This window comes from Poeciliopsis prolifica, unplaced genomic scaffold, assembly GCF_027474105.1.
Source record: "Poeciliopsis prolifica strain line A6 unplaced genomic scaffold, Auburn_PproV2 SCAFFOLD025, whole genome shotgun sequence".
In the NCBI taxonomy this organism is placed as follows: domain Eukaryota; kingdom Metazoa; phylum Chordata; class Actinopteri; order Cyprinodontiformes; family Poeciliidae; genus Poeciliopsis; species Poeciliopsis prolifica.
In genome coordinates, this window is record NW_026562400.1 from 2662955 (window position 1) to 2686719 (window position 23765).

General features: G+C 37.1%; 1 protein-coding gene across 5 annotated transcripts; it reads right to left on the bottom strand.

Annotated features, from left to right (window-relative positions):
• smarcc1a (SWI/SNF related, matrix associated, actin dependent regulator of chromatin, subfamily c, member 1a) lies at positions 1-22774 on the bottom strand. 5 transcript variants are annotated; one of them, XM_055047197.1, is made up of 28 exons: positions 22550-22774; positions 19890-20009; positions 19716-19801; positions 19363-19444; positions 19159-19251; positions 18992-19061; positions 18453-18522; positions 18197-18272; positions 17648-17773; positions 16998-17092; positions 16589-16716; positions 15424-15483; positions 15258-15295; positions 14486-14604; positions 14061-14132; positions 13844-13957; positions 12973-13126; positions 12780-12887; positions 12623-12685; positions 12188-12446; positions 11410-11571; positions 9820-9875; positions 7805-7958; positions 7411-7589; positions 7175-7309; positions 4010-4385; positions 3376-3501; positions 1-2488 (listed from the first exon to the last, which is right to left on the bottom strand). In XM_055047197.1, exons 1-28 carry the CDS (start codon positions 22733-22735, stop codon positions 2397-2399), a joined length of 3399 nt encoding a protein of 1132 aa, XP_054903172.1. In that variant the 5' UTR covers positions 22736-22774; the 3' UTR covers positions 1-2396. The 5 variants fall into 5 exon arrangements, with proteins under 5 accessions (XP_054903172.1, XP_054903171.1, XP_054903170.1 ...); XM_055047196.1 differs by having other exon boundaries at positions 16998-17116; XM_055047195.1 differs by having other exon boundaries at positions 15246-15295; positions 16998-17116.
• Positions 22775-23765: the final 991 nt, after the last annotated feature.

Here is a 23765-nt window from a genome sequence, read left to right on the forward strand (position 1 = left end):
TTATTAGAAAACTGTTTATTTAACAGTGTCTAGGTCCAAGTACCAACAGACCCCATACAAAATAAAAATAAAAACAAAACAAATGCTACAAACAGAGAAAACTTGCACCTACACAAAACTTCTCCTTAAAAATACATTACCATTAACACAAAAAAAGCATCCATAAAAGATAATATATGTAAGAAGGGAATCATGTCATGTATAAGTAAAGATAAATCACACACCTAGTTAGATGTTAACACAGAAAAAAAGAAAGCGGGCACGGTGAATGAGAGCGCGATGAACGAATGTTTGCGTTTTCTTCTTCCTGCAGCCTGGGAGAAGAGGGCAGTGGTGACAGCAGTCATGTGGGCAGCACTCCAAAACAAAGACTTAAAAAGGAAAGGAAAGGCTAACGAGAGGTAGCTAAAGGGTGTGAGAGGTAGCAGAGAGCAAGAGGAAGATTTCTAGAAGAGGTAGCTAGCAGATGAAAGAGGAAGAGGTAGCAGAAACACCGACAGCGCAATAAAAGAAATAGGAACAGTTTGAAGTTAAAGTACCGTTTGTGGGTTTAGTAGAAACTTGTGTGAACTTGTGACTTATTTCATATTGAAGAAGTTGTACATAGGAAGCAGTTATCATATGCAAAACAGATCAAATTTTACACCTATAGGCTTAAATACCAACAACCGAGACAATGGTGAGGGAAAAACAACAGCGATGGTCATTAGGAGTAATTGCAAACAGAAACATTTGTTTATAGTTTTGGCTATTGGTGAAGTGAAGTCGAACTTTAACATCACATTTCAACAATATTCTTTTCAACCGAACAAGGTGGTACTACTAGACTGCATCAACAGAAATTTCAAGGATTAACACATTGTTTGTTTTTCTTTGTTTTGACTACAAATTGGATAAGATTGCAGAAGAATATTGCAGAGTTTTACGGTGATTTGTGAAACGTGAGAAAGGGAAGAGGAGGTGTTAGCGAGGTAGGCAGTGCTAGGCGTAAGGAAACGGAGCAGAGGAAGAAGAGGGTCAAATAGCTACAGAATCGACACTAAAAGAGCGACCAGAATACCCACGGTGCCGAGGAAGAGCTCAGTCTCGTTCAAGCAGAAATGCAGCGTCTCTCACTGTGTGACGGTCAGCAGAGGATTTGTGTGTGTGTGTGTGTGTGTGTGAGGGTCAGTGCCAGGTTTGAACCAAGATGTGTGCATGCAGCCTCCAGTGTTTGCCTGAGCTTAGCTTACATTTCTCTGTGCGTTTTCGCGCTCTGGGAGCTGAGACAGAAGGACGGATGTTTACAGTCTGTGAATCCTTTGGCGGCCCAATCACATCTGTAACAAAATTCTATATCTAAGCAGAAGAAAATTTAAAAATACTTCAGCTTTGGATTTCTAAGCTTTATTTATTCATATTTTGTTGCTGCTCCTATTGTATTTGAAGCAAAATGAGGTCAGCCTGCACCTGAAAGTAGCTTCCTAACAGCATCAATTATGTTTATGACATAAGATCAGAGCAAGGCAGGTATTTAGTTTAACTTAAAAAGAAGAATACCATCTTGTTTGTAGAATCTGATCAAAGCAGCTGAAATGTGACACATTTAGAAGTTTCCTGGATAATTTTCTGAATTTTTTTTAAAAATCTGCAACATAACGCGATTAAGGACTAAACATATTACACCTACCAGATTTGGTTGGGAGAACCTCATCAGAAACATAACAGTCTTTCCAGCAACATTTGACCTAAAAGGCTTTTTGTCTGAAGGCAAATTGTAACTTTTTTTTCTCTATTGTAAATTTCTGTAACTTCAGACGACACAGACCAAATTCAAGCCTCCATCTGTCTTCCAGGCACACACACACAGAGATACAGTGTATCATTTAAAAGAAGAGCGAGAGGTAGATACTCAGCAGGAGTGAGGGCAGGCTGGATCCACTCACATGTCACAGCTCAGGCTACTCAGCACACAGACTGGCTGTCTGGCACAACAAGCCTCCTCTAGGGGTTTATCGCTTAAGGAAACGGGGAACAGGAGAGCATGGGGTTGTTTTTGTTACTCTGGAAAGCATTACAGTGTCATTCGAACAAAATAACAGGCGGAGAAAGGAGGATTTTTCAAAAATATTTTGTCTCCTTGTTTGGTTTTCTATACACAGGATTGTTGTCTTCAGCCTCGCTGTTACTCAACAGAGTGTAAAACAGTGTTTATTACTAGATGAACCTCGCCGCTGTGCCCTGAGAGGAAGTCTGCATGTGTGTTTGTAAATTTGGATCCCAGAGTGTGGGTCTGTGTGTCAGGGGGAGTAAAGTTTTTTGGTTGTTTGAATGTGAAGGAGAAAAACGTAGCAACAAGCAAAGGTCAGAGACAGAGTTTTAGCTTTATGCACGTGTGCTTTTTCTGTTTATACGTCTTAATTGTCAGATACCCGGCCACTTGGGGGCGCTGGAGGAGCCACGGGAGCTGGAGGCATCGCCTCTGGTTGTGCAGGAGGGGGCCCAGGATCTGCAGAGAGAAGCATGAAGTACGGATGAGAAAATTTACAGGGCAGATGAGAGCAAATTTTCAAGATTGTTGCACTATCAAAGGAAAGATTTGACTTTAACTGAGGTAGAAATATATAGTAATTGCTTTGAAAATTCAACAGAAAAAAAGAGATTTTTTCCAAAAAAAAAAAGCTAATCAATCTGTGCCTTTATATATGTGGAACTAAATCAGATACTTGTCTGTTGATTTTCAAAGCTTCTGCAGCCTGGATGGTCCTCTCGTATTTATTTAATCTGACTTTTATGTCATTGACTTAAAACGTGTTATAATTCTGCACCAGAAGTAAATCTGGGTGTAAACAGTGGCTGAATATTATAACTGTGAACTTATGAAAGAAGTCTGTCAATAAGTGCATCACATCAAAATCCCACCACTCCTACAGATCTAAATGGATTCTCTACAGATGTTGTAGTAAAAGCTCCACAAAAAGCCATTGCTATTAATTGTGATTTATCTTCATAAGCTTCCTTTGTTCTCATCTTGTCACAATACTGTTAGCTCCAGCTGCTGAGCAAACTTTAAATGCAATCCATAATTGGCGGCATCCATTATTACTCCTATGAAGAAAAATATGAGAAACAAAATAAATAACTCAAATTGTTAAAACATTTAAACACACATAAACCAAGTTAAGATAGATCTCCATGCCAGAAGCTTTTCCTGCATTTGCAAAGCCACCCTGTCGCTATTCAATCAACGCCACGGGGCTCTGACCACCATCAGCAGGTGAAGAAACAACTGAGGCAGACGGAGCAGATGTTCAAACCGGCATCCTACCAATATCAGGAAGAACTACAACTCTCTATAACATAGTCGTTAGTTGAAGCCCTAATTGTTACACTTACACATGCCATTGGGGGCTCCAGGGTGACGTGGGGGCATCATGGGAGGCATGCCCCCTGGTGACGGTCCGGCAGAGGGCGGACCGGACAGCATCCGTCCTGGCATCGGCTGACCCGGTTCCATCGGTCCTGTAGACAAGTAGAGGCAACACGAGACATTAAAGTGTCTGTTTTTCTCGACCACACTTTAAATTCATAATTTTAAAACGGCTTTCCTTTAAATCAAGACTAAAAACCTGCTTGTTTAGTTTCTGTTGAATCATAATAAATGGAACATTGATCAACATTTCTGCTGTTCCAAAATAACTCCAAAATATTCCCTCTCTTCTGTTTGAATAGATGAACTTTTCAAACAGGCTTTTTATCCAGATGGATAAAATCATTTTTACTAAACATTTAATGAAGGCACTTTACAAAATGTAATTGTTGTTCTGGTTTTTGCAACTGTTGACTATATGATGTGTTTTCATGATGTAAAGCACTTTTAATTACCTTGCTGTTGAAATGTGCTATACAAAAACTTGATTGATAAACAAAAAATAAATATTTCTGCAGTTAAATTTAGTCCAAAAAAAAAAAAAAAACTAAACCATAAAACTGACTTTTACACACACAAATTCTTAAATTGACCTCTGACCTGTCTGTCCTGGGTGGTGGGGGGCCATGGGATGGTGGCCCATTGGAGGGAACCCAGGATGCATTGCAGCACCTGGTGGCGGTCCTCCATGGTGGGGAGGAGGCCCGCCGTGGTGGGGCGGTGGTCCTCCATGGTGAGCAGTAGGAGGGCCGCCGTGGTGGGGCGGGGGTCCGCCGTGATGCATACCGTGTGGAGGGGGACCAGGGTGGGGTCCGGGTCCAGAGCCCTGACCTTGAGCCTGGGCGGCTGCAGCAGCAGCAGCGGCGGCGGCGGCTTGCTGCTCCATCTGCTGTCTGGCCTTCATCTCGGCGTATTTTAGCTGCTCCATGTGGAACGCCTGGCGCTCGGTGAGGAGCTGCTGCCGCTGAAGCTCCAGCTGCACAAAGAAAGACCAACACAACCAATTAGAGGTAGAAAAATCCCTCCACTCTTAGATGCATCATGACGATTAAACTGAGGAAGTTATAGGAGCTTGCTGGCAGCAAAAGGTTAATAAAAGTATGTTAACTGGTGATGCAACCAACTACGTTTAAAATGTTCATGGTGAATAGCAGAGCTGTCACAATTCATCCGATGAGTCGAAGAACTTAATTCTTAAAATTTCTTGAGGCAAGTTACCTGCCTCTGGGCTTCGTCAAATAATGTTTAACTATTTAATGCACTGTGCAACAGCCAGACTCACTCCACCAATGAGCTGTTGAGGAAGTATTATTGACAGCTATGGAGCCAAACAGTGAGGGTCAGGAAGAAGGGTCACCGAGAAACAGAAAACCTGTCAAAAGTGTGCAATCACTTTAAGCCAGATGGAAAAGATAAAACAGATCAGTGTGTACTGCAAAACAGAACTGCTGTTTCACAAAAGAAGTCAGTAGGAAACATGAAAAAAGAAAATACATAAAAAATATCAATTATAGAAAGAAGTGTTTTACATTATACTTCACTTGCAGCCCCATTTTGAAGCATAAAGGACAGTTTTTACAAAGTTTGTTTTTGTAATTTTTAAATAATGTGTAATATATTATTTTTCTATTTTACTATTTTGAGATTTTCCCCCAACTTGGCAGTAAAATTGATTTATGAATCATATTGAAATTAAGGAATAAAATGCTTTCTTATAACTGAATTGCTCTCACCAGTATTTTCTCTTGCTTATATTTATTTTACTAGCTTAAAGAACCAACTGTAGAACGGGACCAAGACTGTGTTAAGAGTTGAAGTGCAAAGGAAAGTTTTTACAGGGGAGGGAAGCCTGAGATTAATTCACTTATTGGCTATTTCTTACCACCTTTCCATATCAATTTCAACCATTGACTTTCATTATATTTGCTTTGGTGCTCACTGATACATAATCATAAAAATACTAATGCTTATTTGTTAAACTGAGTTAAATAATATTTGACATGAGACTGCAGGACTCTACATGCTTTTTCTCACTGTTTCCATGTAAAAGACCTGGGGCACGGCTTGCTGTGTTTCTGCTGTTCTGTATGGATCTTTACAACCACAATGCTTTATAGCAGCAGCCCAGGTTTGGTTTCTCTCCAGTTCTACAAAAACTTCTTTAAACAGTTCTTTTCATGAAGTGTTTGCATCTGTGAAACTGGGCTTGAATCCCACCGCTATGAAAACAGAGTTTTCCACTCCCACCAGCGTCTCCAGGACACACGCTTTGAAACTCATAAGCTAAATCACTCATGTGTCCCATGAAGACCACTGTCGGTTCAAACTGCATCACTAAACAGTTGCTTTGCTCTTGAAAACTTTCTCCTAGCAGCTCAATTTCTAAAGCTGCCAAGATTTTAAGTTTTGTTTTGCTTCAGTATCTTTTAAAGACCTAAGACTAAGTGTGCTGATGGACTATATGATTCTTGGCTACATCATCAAAGTAACCACAAAACTGAGCTGTATGGTACAGGAAATGCAAAACAGATAAGTACTCTCCACAAAAACAAGGGTTCCCAGTCTCTCTGATAATAGCCACCTTATTTTCAGTAACAAAAAATGCACAAATTCCAACATTAACAGAAGAAAACCAGCAGCTTTATGATTTCAGACAAGAGTAATTTGTCTCTGGAGGCTAACAGAAATCAGTTTATTGCTCGAACAGCAGATAATCTAGCATTTTCTAGTGCTAGATCAACATCAAGCTCAGACATTGTACAAGTATTTATTTTAAAATGGGACTGTGTGTTAAGTGAAGTGGAGGAGGTGCCAAATGTGGCCTGATAAATCCAATTTACAGCATTTTCTCATTCAGTGAGCGACGCTGGATTACCACTGGATGACTTAAACCAACATTTTCACAAAATAATAACCTTAATTTAGAATAAATGAACTCCTGTTTCACAATAACATGGTTTTTAAAACCAAAAGATCCACCATGATCTAGTCAATTTTATTTAAGACAGAAAAGCAACAGTTATTGTTATTGCAACAAAAATAACATACCACATTTTGTATCATGATTATAGCTCAGCCATTTATACCATATTTATTATTTTCATACATAAACTTTCAGAAGTTTAAACACCCTCTAATTTTAATAATAACAGATTTCTTTTTATAATGTCTTTCATAATTTTAGATCTCAAAGGGCAGGGAGCAGGAACAAAACAAACAGTTGTAATTGATAGATAATTAAATGAATAGATGCATACATAAAAGATTAAAACCAATATGTAAGAAAATGAACCAAAAATGTTGCTAAAAAGAAATCTCTTAAGATATTTTTTTTTAAATTAGTAATAAATTGACCTTTTTAAAACCTCTGTTTATCACAACTAATTATAGTGTTAGCTTTCAACTAAACATGTTGATTCTGCGGAACAGCTTAGCTTTTATTGGACTTAATTGGGATAAAACAATGGGAATAAAAATGTGTCGTGTAAAAACCCCAATCGAGATATTTTATCAAATTCAACTTGACTGAAATGAATTCATAATCTGAATAAGAGGGGTGATTTATGCTGATTGATAATCCGAATGGCGTGAATGTAAACAGTCAATGTTAATAAATTTGTTGTGCTGCAAACTTATTTGACATTTCATTATAAGGGCTTTAAGCCAATAAAGATGCACAAACTCGCTTTGTAAATAAGTTGTTGATCAATCTTCAGGGAGAAAAACGCGTTTTTCCCAATTCCTGACGTTTAAACTCTGACTTACAGCTTCCTTTTCGCGATCCATGATGGTCTCCAGCTCTTCGAAATGCCTCAGCTTGATTTCCAACTTCTTCATCTGGGTTTCCACCAGCAGGGCAACCAGGGACTTAATTTTTCTTTCTTCAACTGCTGCCAAGTGCTGAGAAGATAGATAAAATAAGATGATAAGTATCCAAGAAAACGTTAATTTATTGCAGGCCAGCTTAACGGAAACGTCATCTGTTGAGGAGCGGGAATCACCTTGGCTTTGGTGGCTGCAGAAGCGAGAGCAGCAGCGGCCGCTGTTGCGATGTTTCCCTCTCCGATGTCATGCTCCAACTTCTTCTGCTTTTCCTCTCCCTCCTCGGTGGCTGTCTTCTCCTCTTTCTCCTTCTCTTGATCTGAAGATGAGGTGTCCATAGTTTCATCCTTATCTTTATCTGAAAGAAACAGTTTACAGTTTTTTTCCTACTTCATTCCAACAAAACAATCTCATTTCTGTAAGAAGAAAATGTTTTGAAGGACTATGAACCTCTAGATAGATGAGTATCTCTTTACACTACGAATTTCTAGTTTGTCTCCAAAAACGTCAACTAAACTAATACATATGTTTGTGGTTCGTTGAAGAGCTGTGATGACTTCTATCATGTTTTACCTGCTGAAGCTGTTTTGGTCTCTCCTTCTTCCTCCTTCTCCTGTTCGTGCTCTGATCCCTCTGCTCCCTCCTTCTTCACCTTTTCCGTGCTCTCCGTCTTGTCGCTTTTCTCTGCCGACTCACTGGGCTTTTCTGCTTCATCCTTCATCTCAGCCTGAAAACAGAGCATCACATAAATGAGCTTGATGTATGAGAAAAGACATTATTCAGGTAGGATTCTTTGGAACGACTTCACTGTTTTAAGTTTGTCTTGTGAAATTAGGAGTGCATGATATTAGAATATCTGCTGATGGTGATATTATTTGTAAATATTGAGATATTTATGGTATCAGGTGTAATATTTCTTTATTTTCTCTTGTCCTTTATTTCTCATTTGTGTTTCCATAACTCCAGGACCTTCACGCACGTTGGACAAAGTCATCTGTGTCAGTGTGAACATCTGCTGCTGTCAGACTCTGTCCAACTGACTAAACTTTATAATATGAAAAACGCAAACTCATACACCACAAATACATTAGCCAGCAGTTATTGAACTCCAAACAGTACTTTGCAATACGAGTATGAATACCGCACACACAGTTATATATTCACAATATATTGTGCAGTAGCCATATGTAAAACAACAATTTACATCACTGTGAATTTGTTCTACATTAAATAAAGACTACACTGCTTTTAAATGCAGTCATGTTCATTGTTTGTGGATCATTATTTCAAATTTCTCCTGTAGTGATCCAATCCAAGCATCTGACACTTATTAACGAAGGATAACGATTCCACATGCACTTTGGAAAAGACATTTACTTTCACCTGCAGCTCCTTCTGCAAGCAGAAACTAAACACAGATGACTGGAAGGATAAACTTTATCCGCCCCTTGGGAGAGAGAGAGCACTTATGAAAGGAAAACTGATGGTTGCCAAGAACTATTTAACACCTTAACAGATTTAAACTTTGTATTGATTTTCCCGTTTAAACATAATGAATGTTCCTGACTGCAGATGTAACAACATGATTTCAATCATTCACACAAACGAGCCGTTTCTGTGAACCAACGGCTCATTGTGTACAGAAATGGTCAGACATGACCATGGTCAGTGTTGATCATTTGAAATGACAAACATAGAAAACCAATGACTATATGTAGGGCTGGGCGATAAATAGATCTGATCAACTAATCAATTTATTTATTTAGACCCAGGTAAACTCTATGACGGCTATTAGGCTGTGCTATGATTTATTTTTTTATTCCTTTTTTAAATTACAAAAATAAAGTCAAAGTATTACAAGAATATAGTCATAATATTAGAATGAAGTAGTAATTTGTAACTTTATGAGAATTCAAACAAAAAATGAAAAAAATTGAGGAATGTTGAGTATTTTATCTCGTTATCCTTGTTGTCTGCATTATTAATAAGGAAATAAACATCAGCATCATCGATTGTTATCTGTACAAACTGAGTCTATTTGGAAGAAAGAATCACATGAACTAAACTCATCATGTCAGATCTTGAAACTAAAAGACTTTTTTTCAAATAAAACGACTTTCTCGTAATTTTAAGGTGTTCTGGTAAAATTGTGTCTTTTAATCTGCTAATAAAATTAACATATTGTCTTAATTAAACAAAGATTCTTGAGCCTGGCCCTTATTTTTCATCGAATAACTCAAAATATTTTCTAATTTTATTTTTTAGGAAAGAAAGCACAAAGAAAATAAATAAATAAAATTGGATCTTGTATGAAAAACACTGGTGAATTCAAGATTGTTTTTATTTATTTTTTTAATGTATTTTTATTTCCAGCTGTCGATATATTCAACTTAGATTCATTCTAACTTTTTCAAACAAATGCACAGCTGTTAGAAGAGGTAAAATGGCCGTACGAATTAGTGACTTCAGAGGTTTGTACCGTTTTCTCCAGGATTTCTCCTCACCAATTTGAGGCAATACTTTTTTCTAAAGCTTGCTTATTGATAGATTTCCAAAATAATTTTTTATAAGTTGCCTTTTTATCTCACCTTATCAGCCTGTTGGGAGTCCGAATCTGTTTCCATCTTTTCTGGTTCTGCGGTTTCTGCGAATGAAGAGGTGAAACAAAATAATCATCAGGAAAATAATTCATCAAAACAAAGTCATCCTTTTTGTTTTGTTTTGCAAAAACATGTTTTATTCCTTCAGATAAAACCCCTTAAGGGGAGTGAGATTAGCAAGTTATTTTTAGTAAACAGACCAGTGGGGAAAAGTGTGAAAGCATCTGCACACAGGAGAGCAGCTGAATGTATGTTTACAGCCGAGAGTTAAACCATGTCACGGCTGCACTTAGGCCAACGTTAAGAGTCTGAAAATTGATTGTGGGTCGGGCGAAGTGCTTCAGGCCGAGTGAGAACTGGAACACATTTAGAGTTATTGATCACTACTGTAGTTGAAGAGGGCAGTAATTCAGGCAGCAGAGCCATTTTATTAGGGATCATATGTGCTGTGATGACAGTAAAAAGACACATTTTTAAGATGCTGCTCACAAAAATCCAGAGAAGCAGAACGATGACCCAGTTTTTCTGTTTTCCCTCCACCCAACCCCTCTGCCCCATCTGCCACTGTTCTTTTAATCCACTGGTTACCGCGGCAGTATAAACACACACCAATATCTGCACTGCTCAGCGCGTGCCGATATAAACAGATGCAGATCGGCTCCTTCAACGATCATAGTAATCATCTCCTGCTGGGGTTTGTGTGGATTCTTTATAAAACATTAACATATTCTCAGAGCACTAATCTGCATCAAAACGCCCAGCTGCATTACCCTTAATGTGAGCTGCCATCTAGTGGCTGCACATTTTTATCTGAAATATCTTCTGTGCAGGTTTCATACAGTAAAATTCAAGCACTTATAAAGAGGCAAGTTTTCAACTTTTCCACACCTTTGAGTTAAAAACAATACAAATGAACTAAGAAAAAATAAAGTTTTAATTTATGATTATATATCATATTCTGTCATTAATAATGTCTTGTGATGGTAATCTACAAGCTACAGCAGGGACAAAGTAAACAAAAATATAACAAAATGTTTTTAAATGTCTCACACACATCTTATTCCTGACTGCTCCGAAAACAAAATATTAATTTAACAAACTATTTCCTCTAATTTCAATTATGTTGAAATTAGAATTAGAATTGAATTTGTTTTTTTCCAACCATGCAGTTCAATAAGCCATTGAGAAGTAAAAAATATTCATTATAATGAAAAAATTCCAAACAAAATTGTGTCAAGAGCAACTTAAGTGCTTAGACACAACATACTAATTTACTAAAAATCTCTTAAAAACATCAATAAGGTATTAAGTTTTCTGGCATTTAGAAAATAGAAATAATTTTGTTAACTCTAACTAACCAAAACCAAGAAAAACTAAGTGTGACCGAAATTCAGAGTGAGAAAAAATCTGTATGTATGAAATTATTAGGTCTGAAATTTAATGTAAATCATGTTTCCAAATTTGGGAAACTCAAGCATTTTCAAGGACTTCAAGCACCATTACACACCTGCCCAAAATATTTTTTTGTAATAGTTCAAAAGAATAAAAAACCTCTCCTCTACATTTTTCCTGATGTACCTGTTTTTTCAGGCTCCTCCGGTGCGGTTCCTGCGATGCCGCTGCTCTCCAGGCCGAAGGTGGGGTCCACCTTGCCGGTGCTTCTTGCTGCCTCCTGGACCTTCTTGACGTGAGCTTCCACCAACTCGGCAGGAACTTCCTCACGCACGCGAGAAAACTCCTCTGAAAAAGGAGAAAGGCTATTTTCACCTTCATGTCCATTAAATGCTACCAAGACTAAAACAACACACAGAGAGCCAAGGTTTTAATTCATTAATGTAGGTAAAAGAAATCAACTTTTTCCAACACTCCCTGTTGTTTTGCTTTTTTTTTATGTTTTAGGACAGCAACTGACAATTACTTTACTTATCAATTATGACAATTAAATGGATAAAAAAAATGCCACATTTTGAAATAAAATTTATAATTTAAGTCTATTTTCTAAATATTAAAAATACATAAAAATGCAAACAAAACTCAAATACTATTTAAATAGGGTATTTTAGTGAATGATTGATTATCTGTAGAAAATTATGCATCTGCAGCTAAAAATAAAATATTTTTATTATTAACCTGTGAAAATTGAGTCCACACTCCACACTGAAAACAGTGTGGAGCTGATTTCTTGATTAGTTTTTTTAATTAACAAATTAATAATTGGACAGCAAAAGCTCCCTAATGGGAGAAATATTTTAAAGAATTTGAACACAATTCTGATTCCAATGCATCAGCACCACCAAATTATAGTAAAGGTATGACACAAAACCTGGTCTATTTCAGTTCTTCCTCCTGTTCTCACCTAAAGCTGCCTTGGCTGCAGCAGACGCCACTCTGGGATCCACTACAGAGGCCAGGAAGGCGACTGTGCTCATTACTGGGTTTCCGGATTGGCTGAAGGGAATGGGCTGGTAGGCCAGAGGGCCCAGAGACGTTTCTGTGCTCTCGAGGTACGGATCTTCAATGGGCAGCCGCAGGAAGTGCAGGATACATTCATCTTGGGTGCGTGAACCAACATGCTCCGACACTTTGTTCCAGTCATCTTTGAACATTTCCAGGGCCTAGAAAGAGATAGATCTTCATCAGAAGAGAGCATTTGTTTCCAACAGAAAAAAAATAGAGGTAATGGATCCTAGAACATATTTAAAAATGTTACATTTACTGATTTATTGTGCAAGAAAGTTAGACAAGGAAGAGGAAAGTTGGAGAAAAGTGTTCTCTGCATAAAAAGACTGACCTCAAGCAGCAATAGAGTCTCTTGCTCAGTCCATTCTCTGGTGGTACCGGCTCCCTTTCCCTGCTGTGATTCAAAGCAGATACATATATAAAGTTAGACTATTTACAAGTAATTTTAATTTAGGACTTTACAGGTAAAATCCACTTTGAATTCTCACTTTGGCGTTTTTCTTGTAGAGGTCAGGGCGGAGGCCAAAGTTCTGCAAGTCAATTGGTTTGTCTTTGGACTTATCTGCAAAGTTGGGCATTGGCTGAGGAGGAGGAATCTGCAGAACACATTATAAACGCCATAATGTTAACTTTTTAGCTTTTAGTTTACTCATGACGAATGGTAGAAAACGTTGTCCTTACAGGTGGTGGCCGGTGGTTGAGGGGCATGAGGCCAGAGGGAGTGTCAGCCAGCACAGTGAAGTGGGGCGTGGGAGGGGGGCCCATGGGTAACGGCCGACTCTCAGCATCCACCTGGTAATTTACCAAACCCCACTGCTCCAGGAACGCATGAACCCTGGAGATGATAAAAACAGAAAGCTTCAATTCTATCATTATGAGCTTCTTTGAAGCATTTATTCTAGGATTAGACAATTAATCATGATTAATCAATAATTTAAATAATCATCAACTAATGTAGAAACCAATTTTAACTAAACTATAAAGACTCAAAAAAGGGCCAGTCACTTAAAGAATACACTCAGAGCAGTAATTAAGACAAAACTGTGCAAAAATATTTACATTTGAATTTAAGATAATAAAAAATCTTTGTCTGTGAACATATTTTACCCAGAAATCCTTGAATTGTATATTTTTAGCTTTACCTGGTTCAAATTCTGTGTAAAAAAATATTTGTTATCAAGCACCTTTAGCTTAAGTAATTGTCTAAACCAGAAAATAATCAGCAGATTAGCCCTACATTGTATTAGGTCAAACAGGAAGGTCTACGCTTTTCAGTTATTAATGTTAAAAGTATATTCTGGGCAACAAATCATCAAGCGTACACTAAAAGGAATGCTATGTTACTGCATTTTAGGCAAAAAAAAATAAAAATAAAAAAACAAATTGAAGTATTTGCATTTTAAATATAGTTCTAATATTGTACAAAATATTCAATAACAAACATCCAAGATATGACAAATTTTATACAAATGCCCAATTGACATATTTTTCATATTTTTTTTGCTGAGAACTGAGTAAAACTGAAAAGCTAAGAGCCACATATTTAGCAGACCTCATGATGGCACAGACATCCCCAGTCAGGTTTCTGCGACAGGAAGTTGAGGTCAGGTACTCTTGAGGGTTCAGCCGGTACGTGTCAATCATGAAGTTACGATAAGCCAGGTATCTGTGCATAAAAACATGAGCATTACATTAATACCAGAAATGTTCCTCACAAAGTAACATTTCCAACTCTATGTGGCTGGTGCAGGATTGAATGTCAAACTCACATTTCTGGAGTTTTGGATTTGTTCTTCCCATTAAAGAACTCGGGAAGAGCTCTCCTCTCAATCTCATGGATGCTAAAAAGAGTTAAAACAATAATAAAAAATGATGTTTATCTTAAAGTAGGCATTTATTAATTACTGTAAAATGGTCCGGTGTGATTGAATTTTATTTAAATTTAAAAGAAACACTTTTAAATTTAAAAGAAACACTGGGTCAACTTAAAAACTCCATCACACTAACTTTCCGAATAACATTTTATCTGTTGTTGACTCTTCAGAAGGCCCAGTGTTTTTGACCTTATTTGGTCAATGCAATAGATTAAAGCATTTATAAACCTTTGTACAAATCATGTAATCAGTAAAAGCATTAAATGTAGCAAAAAAACCCAGAAAAACAACAGAGATGTTTCCACTCTGTCTGAACTGACCTGTTGTAGTCGAACCAGGCAGCATAACTGGGAATGATGATGTGATGAGTCTGCTCAGTTACATTGTCCTCTCCAGCATCCATCCGATTAACCTCTCCTTTGCCTTGTTCATCATCATCCTGCAGATACAGACAGTTTACTAAATAATGACATTAAAACTATTGTTTTGATTCTGTCAAATTTTAGTTTCTTAGGATACATCTAATATGCCATCAAATCCACAAAAACAAAAATATCCCGACCAAATATATTTCTTTTAAAGACACCCCAAAGACAAAAATCAAAACAGCCTCAGCTACAAAAGTAAAATGGACCACTGATAAAAATTAGCTCTACAAATGTAGCTCTGAACACTTAATACTGAGCTAATGGAACCACAATTAAATATACTTCCTGTATTCTGAAAAAAAACAACCAATAATGTAGATATGTCAACTTAAAAAGAGCACAATTTTAGTGATGTGCTGCTTTCTGACTCTAGTTCACTCTGTGGTGGAGAAGAGTATCGGAGGAGAATGGTTGGGACAAAATATCTTCCCAATTTTGAGAGAAAGAGTAGTATGTTTTGCAGTTTAGTACAGGTAAATTCCACTTATTTTACTTATCTTAAAAGACGTTTTCAATGGACAAATGGGATGGCAATATTTTTTCCCAATGAGAAATAATTCTCTATAATTTAAAAATGTCTATATTTGAAAATTCTTGATTCATCAGTTTACCAATAAATTTCAGTTCACTATGATAAGAATAAAATAGATACGTTTTTTCGGACCTTTCCACCGGACAGCACCGAATCATCCTCCATGTCATCTGGAAAAAATGCAAATAAATTTTATGTTACACACACAGCAGCACTAAAGACGACGTTTTAAGATGATTATACACAATTATGTTACCAAACACACAACCAAGCATGCAAATCCAGTTAGGATACAAACCCAAATCTGCCATATTCCCTCCCTTGACTGGAGTATTTTCATTGTCTTTTTTTGAATTAGCTGTGCATGGAACAGAAGTGAGAAAAATGAACTAAGTGAAACACTTAAGGGGAGGTAAAAGATTGAAATAAAAAACCTTCAGAGTGTATAATTCAGGGGCATGAAGGTATTAACCAACATGAAGCAAAACTGGAGGAAACAAATGAGAGGACCCTAAAATAGACTGAATTAGTTTGGGTGCTTTGAGAATATATTATTTCTTTGGGGAGATAAAAAGTGGGACAACATTAATGTGACTAGGTAAAAAAAAAAAAAAAAAGTGTTCTCGGTTTTATGTGTTTGACTTTAAAGTATATCCTAAACTCACATCGAGGGGGAAGAACACAATTTGAGACTCCTACTCCTCTTAATAGACCAAGTCTTAAAAGTCGGAGAATGGCAAGTCGTTACAAGGTACGAGTTTTACTCAAAAAGTGAAGGCTAAAGAGTTAGAAACAAAACTATTGATAAGTAGGTCTGGGAACCTAGAGAAAGAACTTGGCTTTGTTGTAAGAGTATATGCTGCATGTGCTGATGCTACATTTCCACTCGAATGAGTTAATTCCACTGACATGCAAAGCAGGTGAGGACAGAAGAGCTCGAATCCTAGAGCCGTCAACATGAAATGAACTTCAAATACATCTTTTTGCATTCAGAGGCTCCACTGTACATACTTACAGTAGAATTAGAATTTTAATCACAATGAAGGTGAATAAAAATTGCTCGTAAAGAAAAATGTGAACATTTCCAAATTGATATTCAATGGTATGCAAAATTTTACTCACTTTTGTCTTGTACAGATAAATTTTATTAGTACCTTCAGCTACACTTGGCCATAGATTTTGTTGTCCAACTTAAATAATGTATTTTAGTTGTTCCATTTAACGGGATAAAAAGAGTGGTCAAGACGACTTAAATAATCAAACTATCAAGATGCTCAGGACTAGGAATAGTGAGAGAATTGTGATGGAAAAAAAATGGTCAGAAAAACAAAGGTCAACAATAATCAATATTGCAAGAAACAAAAATAGCTGCTTCTGCAGCTTTCAGAAGCTTTGCCCCTGAACAAAATAAAAACTAATTAATTTGCTGTGAGCTTTTTCCTTTGCTTAAACAGCCCACATACCATTCTTGGATACACCATCCTCCATGCTGGCGCCGGCAGAGGAGTCATCCATGTCCTTCGTCATGTCCTCCTCAGTGTCCTCTTCCTCTCCTCTGTGTCCCCGTCGCTTCCAGTGAGGCCCTGGGTTCCTGAGAAAGTTCCCAAGGTCAATTAAAACCAAATGGAAACTTTTCAGCACTGACTACTTCTTCTGTGTGGTTCAACTAAACATTAAGAGAAGTTTAAAGTATGTGCCATAGTTCAGCTTTAAATAGTGAGACTCATTATTCACTTTATTATTAAAAGTATTTTAATTGACAAATACCACTCTGCCATCATTAATAGGGAAGCTTTAAAACAAACATCCATTAAGCCAAAGAATAAAAAAGCCATCTAAAAGCTTAGAAAATTCACTAAATTGTTTTCTTACCCCTTCTTTCCTCCTTTTTTTCGGGACTCAGCTGGTGTGCTGGGCGGCGAGGGCGAGCGTCTCCTCTTCTTGCTAGCAGAGTTTGCCTTGCGCTCCTTGCGATCGGGTGTACGGGAAGACTGATCAGACAAACCCCGTGCAGCGCAGGGAACGAGGGATGGAAGATGAGAGAAAGAGCGACAGAATGAGAAGAATGGAACGGTTGCACACACAAGGAGGGGAAGCAAAGGGAGAATAACAATAGGGTGGGAGGGATGCTTTGGTGGGTGGTGGATTAGACAAATAGGGTTCCTGTACACCGTCCAATCAAAGATAGTCACATTTGGCTAACAACGTTACATCTTTGCTCTACAAATGTTGTCATTTCCCAACTTATATTAGTCAAATCAACTAAACAGAAAGTAAAAAGATTGACTCCCTCTGTATTAACGCTGACAGGAACCTTGAACTTAATCAGAAAGTAAATGAAGTGCAACGAAGGTTTGAAAAAGGTGAACAGCAGACAGAAGCCAGATGTGGAAAAGGACGACAAAGAACAGGGCCAAGCTACAGGCGAAAAGAAGCTAACTTGCAACAAAAAATACTCTCATACAAAACATCCACACATGCCATCAAACTGAATATTTCAAACACAAGACACACAAACCTACCTCCTCCTCTTTGGGGAAGATTCTGTGTCGGAAGCTGACAGGCTTTTTGTTCTCGTCCAGCTCATAGTCTTCCTCATTCATCCACTCATTGAAGGCATCTGTGTCTAAAACCCACTTGGCATGAACCTAAGGAAGCAAAGAGAGGCTTTACCTCTGTAATATTTGCAAATAATCAAAGGAACATTGACTGTGATAGCAAATAATCACCTCGACATTCAAATATTAATGAAAATATTTTATTTTGTTTTTATTTAAATCCAACTGCATTTAATTAGCAGTATCATTATAATTCTGCAATTATTCCAAATTGCATTTCATCACATTGGTGGATTTTACCAGAAGCCCAGTTCTATAAATCACAAGCTTTAGTTATCACAAAAATTGTAAAGTGATGTAAGGAAACAGCATTTTTAAAACTTCAAGGCATTCTTTACCAGGACCAGCTTAAAACTTTAAATAATTTTGAAAATAATTATTTTAAACAGGGCAAAGATATGTAAGGATATTTTTTTTAACAGAAAAAACGTCTTCATGGACAGTGATACTTACCTTCCAGGGTTTCTCAGAGCTGGGAGGATCTTCCACATCACCATCCACCTCACCAGTGGATACCCAGGTGTCATAACTAACAAAACAGGAACCGTCAGCGATGAGTCAAGCAGCATAAAGACAAGGTGAATTATTTAAAAAAAACAACAACAAAAAAAACACTTAAAATAAATATGCAAAACATTATCCAGAAAATATATGAAAAAAGCCATTTGAGAAAGAAAATGTGAGCTTTTCATCAACAGATTCTGATCACCTGTCTGGGTAGAAGCCCCAGTGAACCAGGACCTGCTTGTCCTTCCTCATGACTGGACGCAGCCATTCTTCTGAAAAACACAAGTCAGTGTTTAAATTCTAAATGTTCAGGAGGAAAACAATACATTTACATTTTCACCCACTTAATGCATAATTGTCTATGTTGGTGAAAATGGATGTCTACATCGAAACCACTGTTCGCTACATTTTTATACAACTATAGACACGTTATGTGGCATCTAAAACAGTTGGATTAAATAAATCCTCCCCTGAACATTTTTAATACATTTTACATTATTAACAAGTGAATCTGTAAGTCAGACAAATCTCAATCAAATTTATTTATATAGCACATTTCATCAGCAAGGTTGTTCAAGGTGCTTTACATAATAAAAACACTACATTACAAAACTATAAAGGAAACATCATACAGTCAATAATTGAACAAACTACATTTTGATGAGTACCATCACCGAAATCATACACATCAAATATGAGTCAATTTTTCACTTATTATGGTTCAAAAAATTTGAAACAAACCATCTTCCTGCTGTGTCAAAGATGGGTGAATGTGATGAGTTGCCTTTGACTTGTCCTCAGTGACTGAACCCTGGAGATGAGAAAAATAAAAAAACAAATACGTCAGCATCTACTATAAAATCTACTTCCAAAATAATTAGGATTTTCTTGGTCTGACTCAAGCTTACCTGGTGCCTCTTGATGATGTCTTTGAGTTTGCTGACCTGCTTCTGCTCAATTTCTGGCGACAGGTAGACGAGGGGCCGTGTCAGGCAATTATTCTAAAAACACACAAACACTTTCAGGAAACCAATAAAAAGCTAAATGAAGACATATTTAGTCTACACTGAACATGTACAGTCAGTAGCCTTTCTCTAAACTCTTGCTCTCACCTGGACCAGATGTTTTTCAACATTTAGGAACATTTCCACATTCCGGTCCATCCGAGACGGATTCTGTAGGTCAAATCTCCTCCTAATAGTGAATGTCAGATAATATGTAATAAAAACCCTGATAAATACCTTTGATCAGTATTAATGGACATGCATATTAAATCAATCAAGTTTATTTTAATACCACGTTTCAGAAACTAACCAATTCAAAGTGCTTTACATTATAAAAACACAAAAATACAAAGTCTTAGAAAACACAGTTGATTGAACCATTTTGCCAAGTGCCATCCTTACACATCAAAATGTTGGGTAGTATTTCAGTTATTATGGTTCAAAAGAAATAGTTAACTTACCAGCCCTGCTCACTTTTATACTTGTATACTGATCCCAAGATGTGACAGAGAGTTCCTCCTGCCTTGAAATCAAGGAAACATTTGGCCTAGACAAGGAGAAGGAACAAGTACTGTGTTTTAGAACTTAGGGTATATAGTTAACGTCCTTTTTATGAGTAATGAGTGCGTGCTTACAGGTAGCTTGGTAAGAGGGGGATTGTTGACCCTGCGTCCAAACGCATCCTCTTGAAACTGAAGCAGTTGGACCACCAGGCCAGCCAGGGACTTACTGGATGGAGAGTCATTCTGGACATACTGGGGGGACACAAAGACAACATGTTAACTTATCGCATATTTTTTACCTTGTGTTTAATGAAACAGAAATGCTTGAAGACCTCCACTCAAAGAGGGCGGTGATAACATCAATAAAATCAATAGTAAAAATCAAAGGAAGAACTGAATCAGAGTCCATATATTCCTCAGCTTTTTCTTTAAGTTTAAAGAGTAAGATAATAAAAACACATATAAAAAATGTCTACAGTTGTGATTTCAAGCAAGGAAAACAATAATGGGAATCCCAGAAGGCAGTAAACATGTCATAATTTCTAAAAATGCCATGAACTACATGAATAAATCAGAAATTACGTATCTAAATATATGTTTTGTTTTTTAACAAAAGCTCTGCTTATAGATAAAATGGAGATAGAAATGCATCAGAAAGTGCCAGTGCTAGGCTCTAAAGTACAAATTAAGCTCATGTAAAGGAATATCTCATATTGCACTTTTCTGCAGTCACCAGTGAAAATCAGAGATGATATGGGGGAAAAAAAGCTGATGATTGGATTCAGCAGATTTTCAGCTGGATCTGCCCTGACCAGTGACCAGACAGAAAGTAGACCAGCGAATGCACAAAGTACAGCCAGGTCACCCGATAGACCCCACTCCTCAGTGTGGATGCATTTAATGTGTGAAGAAGACTCAAAGTTAGATATTTTTTATATTACTGATGTCTATTAATCAAAAGAAGAATGGAGATCTGAATAACAACTTAAAATGAGGCTGAATTTTCAGCAACCCATCAGATATATTTCCACTTTATTCAGGCTGCAAAAGAGTGAGAGAGAGCAAAACCTGCAGCAGTTAATAGGGATGTGGAGCAAAATGTTGCAATGCTGTTCTGTTTTATCCTTTTACCTCCCAGTGAAAAGTGCTGGATTATAAAATCTTCTTATTGGGGACCTGAGTGATAAGGTAATGTGCTACATTATTCAAACCATAAACATATTTTTTCTAATGCTTTCTGCTCAATAGCAGAAATTTTGACTCTTGACAAAAATAATTACTGATCACAAACAGCAGGAAGCCCAAAAAATTAATACTTTCTATTGTTCTTGCATTCTATATTACCTCTTAATGAGAAATCCAAATGGGCTAAAATCCGTTTCAGGAGGTTAAGTCTTTATAAAGTCGAAAGATTGGAAATCATCCACAAAATTATGAACAGTGCATCCCTTCTTAAGATTCATGAACAGTGCATCCCTTCTTAAGATTCATGAGTAACTCATAACTCATACCTAACAATTATTTTATTATTATGAACAGTAAGAACCATATATGGATCCAAATTAATCTATAAAAGCTTTACTTTTTGGAAAAGGCTGATGGAGGTGCAATTACTAAGCAATAAATAGAATTTGTTTAGGTACATATTGACAGATATTTTCTTACTCAGCAATTCTGCAGTTCATAGGATAGACTACCATCTCTAGAACATTAGCATGGACACACAAATAAGTCAATACATAACATAACATAACATCTTCATAAACTGGTATTTGAATATATTTTAACACTTGCTCAAGGACACTTTAAGAGTGTGATATGTCTGTGTGCATAGTTTTTGCCATGATAAGTGGCATGCTGTTTTTCTGGTATCATTTTCCAGGCATAACATACACGTCCACATACATAGATGACCTTTATTATAAATCTGAGCACAGAACTGCTTGCAACAAAGGAATTACACTTCTCATACACTTCTTATACACATGAGCAAATTACTTCCTATATTAAATTTCTATTGTGTATTAAAGGGGATAATTATGCCTCCATGTAAATCCAAACATTTTTATGTATTTAATTCAAAATTTTCCCAGATTACAATCTCAACAATCCCAGTTTAATGGAGGGTTAGATTTGGAGCATTAGGAGAACTCTCTTTGTTTGGCTAACTGAAGTGGGTGAATGGAGCCTGAACTGTCTGATAAGCTAGTTTGTTGACAAAACACAACCTGCTGTTCTACACAAAATGTAACTGGATTTGACATCTGCACAGTGATCTAATGACTGATTTTATTCCTGAATTTAATGCCCCAAAAACTGGATGAATGCGCCTTTATACATATGATTTGTATGAATGCTATCCCGTGACTTTTCCGTTAGCTCCTGGGGCCTTTTATTATACGCGATGAAAGAATGTTTTATTTTTTATCTTACCCGAGTAAAGTTTCAAATGTGTTTTTTCTGTAATAAAACCCACAACCAGCGCATCTGATGGACGTTTATGAACATTTCCTGAACAGTGTTGCCATTTAGAAAGCTGCATGAGAAGTCAGGGAGCTAACTGTGGCTAGGCTAGTTTAGTTAATTCCCACTAGTACTCGTGTGAATACTGCGTATATCTATATTCTATCGTATTTTATAAGGACACGCGAACTGCATAGTCGTATAAATCAAGACAATGTGTCTCTAAACAGTACTTATGAGGCTAAAAGTAGAAGATGTAGCAATTCCATTGTGCCAACGAGAGGCGGGCCTTCATAGAAAGCAATGGAGCAAGAGAGCAGCTAGCTCACCTTCTTGTAGTGCTTTCCGATCCAAAGTCGCACCGTCTCAAGCTGAGAAATCGTTTCCGAACTTTCCCAAAATTTCGTAGAAGGACCGCCGTCTTTCTTTCGGGCTACCGCCGTTCCGCCGCCGACCAGACCCGCCGCGCCTCCGCCTGAGCCCGTCCCGCCTGCTGTTGTCGCCGACGTCGCCATTGTGTTTAGCTCGCTGCGTTGCCTTTCTCCTCCACAGCGTCCCTCACCGTGCAAGTTTTCAAATGATATTGCGCAGCCGCACAACTCTTACTGAAAGCGCTCATGGGAAACGTAGGCATAGCCTCAAAGAAGAAGAAACGTAGGCATTCAAAAGTTATTCACGTTCAACCACTCATAGTATTTCGGCTAGTACGGCTGTTATTACACAAATACAAGATTGAAAATTTAAAAAGTGAAAAAATAGAAAATGAGAAAGGAGCTATAAGCTCATCTGCCAGTGCAGCAACAATTTGGTTACATGATGCAATGTATATGTTATTTAAAAATGATTTAATTAAATCAAATCCATTTTTGAAACTTTTATGTCAACATTTTAAACTGCATTTGCTTTCCAAAAACAACACACAATTCTGTTGAATACTTATGACATACTCTTATTTGTGTTAGACTTTATAGAGAAAGTTTTGATTACAGTTTCAATAGGACATAAACCCAGTTGGTTAGAGTATATAATCAGAGTGTACTTTACAGTTCACCTGATAGTACATAGTGATAATTAACTATATTTTACTGCTTTATCTTAACTTAGAAATGTGAACATTAAACAAATGTACTTATTTGGAACTGACAAGTGACACATAAAAGAAAGACATAAAACCTAAAGAGAACAAAAAACACCTTTAAACTGTCTTTTTTTTAATTTGGTAATGTGATTTTAAATGTTGATTCATTTTATTCATAGAATAAATTTGAGATCCCCAAGTTATATCAAAATCTGGTTGACTAAAATCTAATATAACCAATAAAGAACTAAAAAAACAGTGTGTGATACAGTACCAGAGCTGAGAGATCAGTTCAAGAAATTGGGTTTATTTTTCAAAAGTTCAAAGCCCTGTTTTTGGTGTGGTGTTACCACTGTATAGCTCAAAATGTTCACAAAGACAATGTGGCAACTACCATATTTCACATTTCTGGTTGCTGTTTTTACATGCACTCAAAGTTTTGATCTACTTATAAGAGTCATTTTATT

Coding starts and splice junctions, on each gene's coding strand:
- smarcc1a (XM_055047195.1), bottom strand. CDS start 22,735: ATGGCGACGTCGGCGACAACAGCAGGCGGGACGGGCTCAGGCGGAGGC. Junction 19,445..19,715: donor TATAAAAGTGAGCAGGGCTG/GTAAGTTAACTA, acceptor ATTCACTATTAG/GAGGAGATTTGACCTACAGA. Junction 12,686..12,779: donor TCTACAAGAAAAACGCCAAA/GTGAGAATTCAA, acceptor TTTGAATCACAG/CAGGGAAAGGGAGCCGGTAC.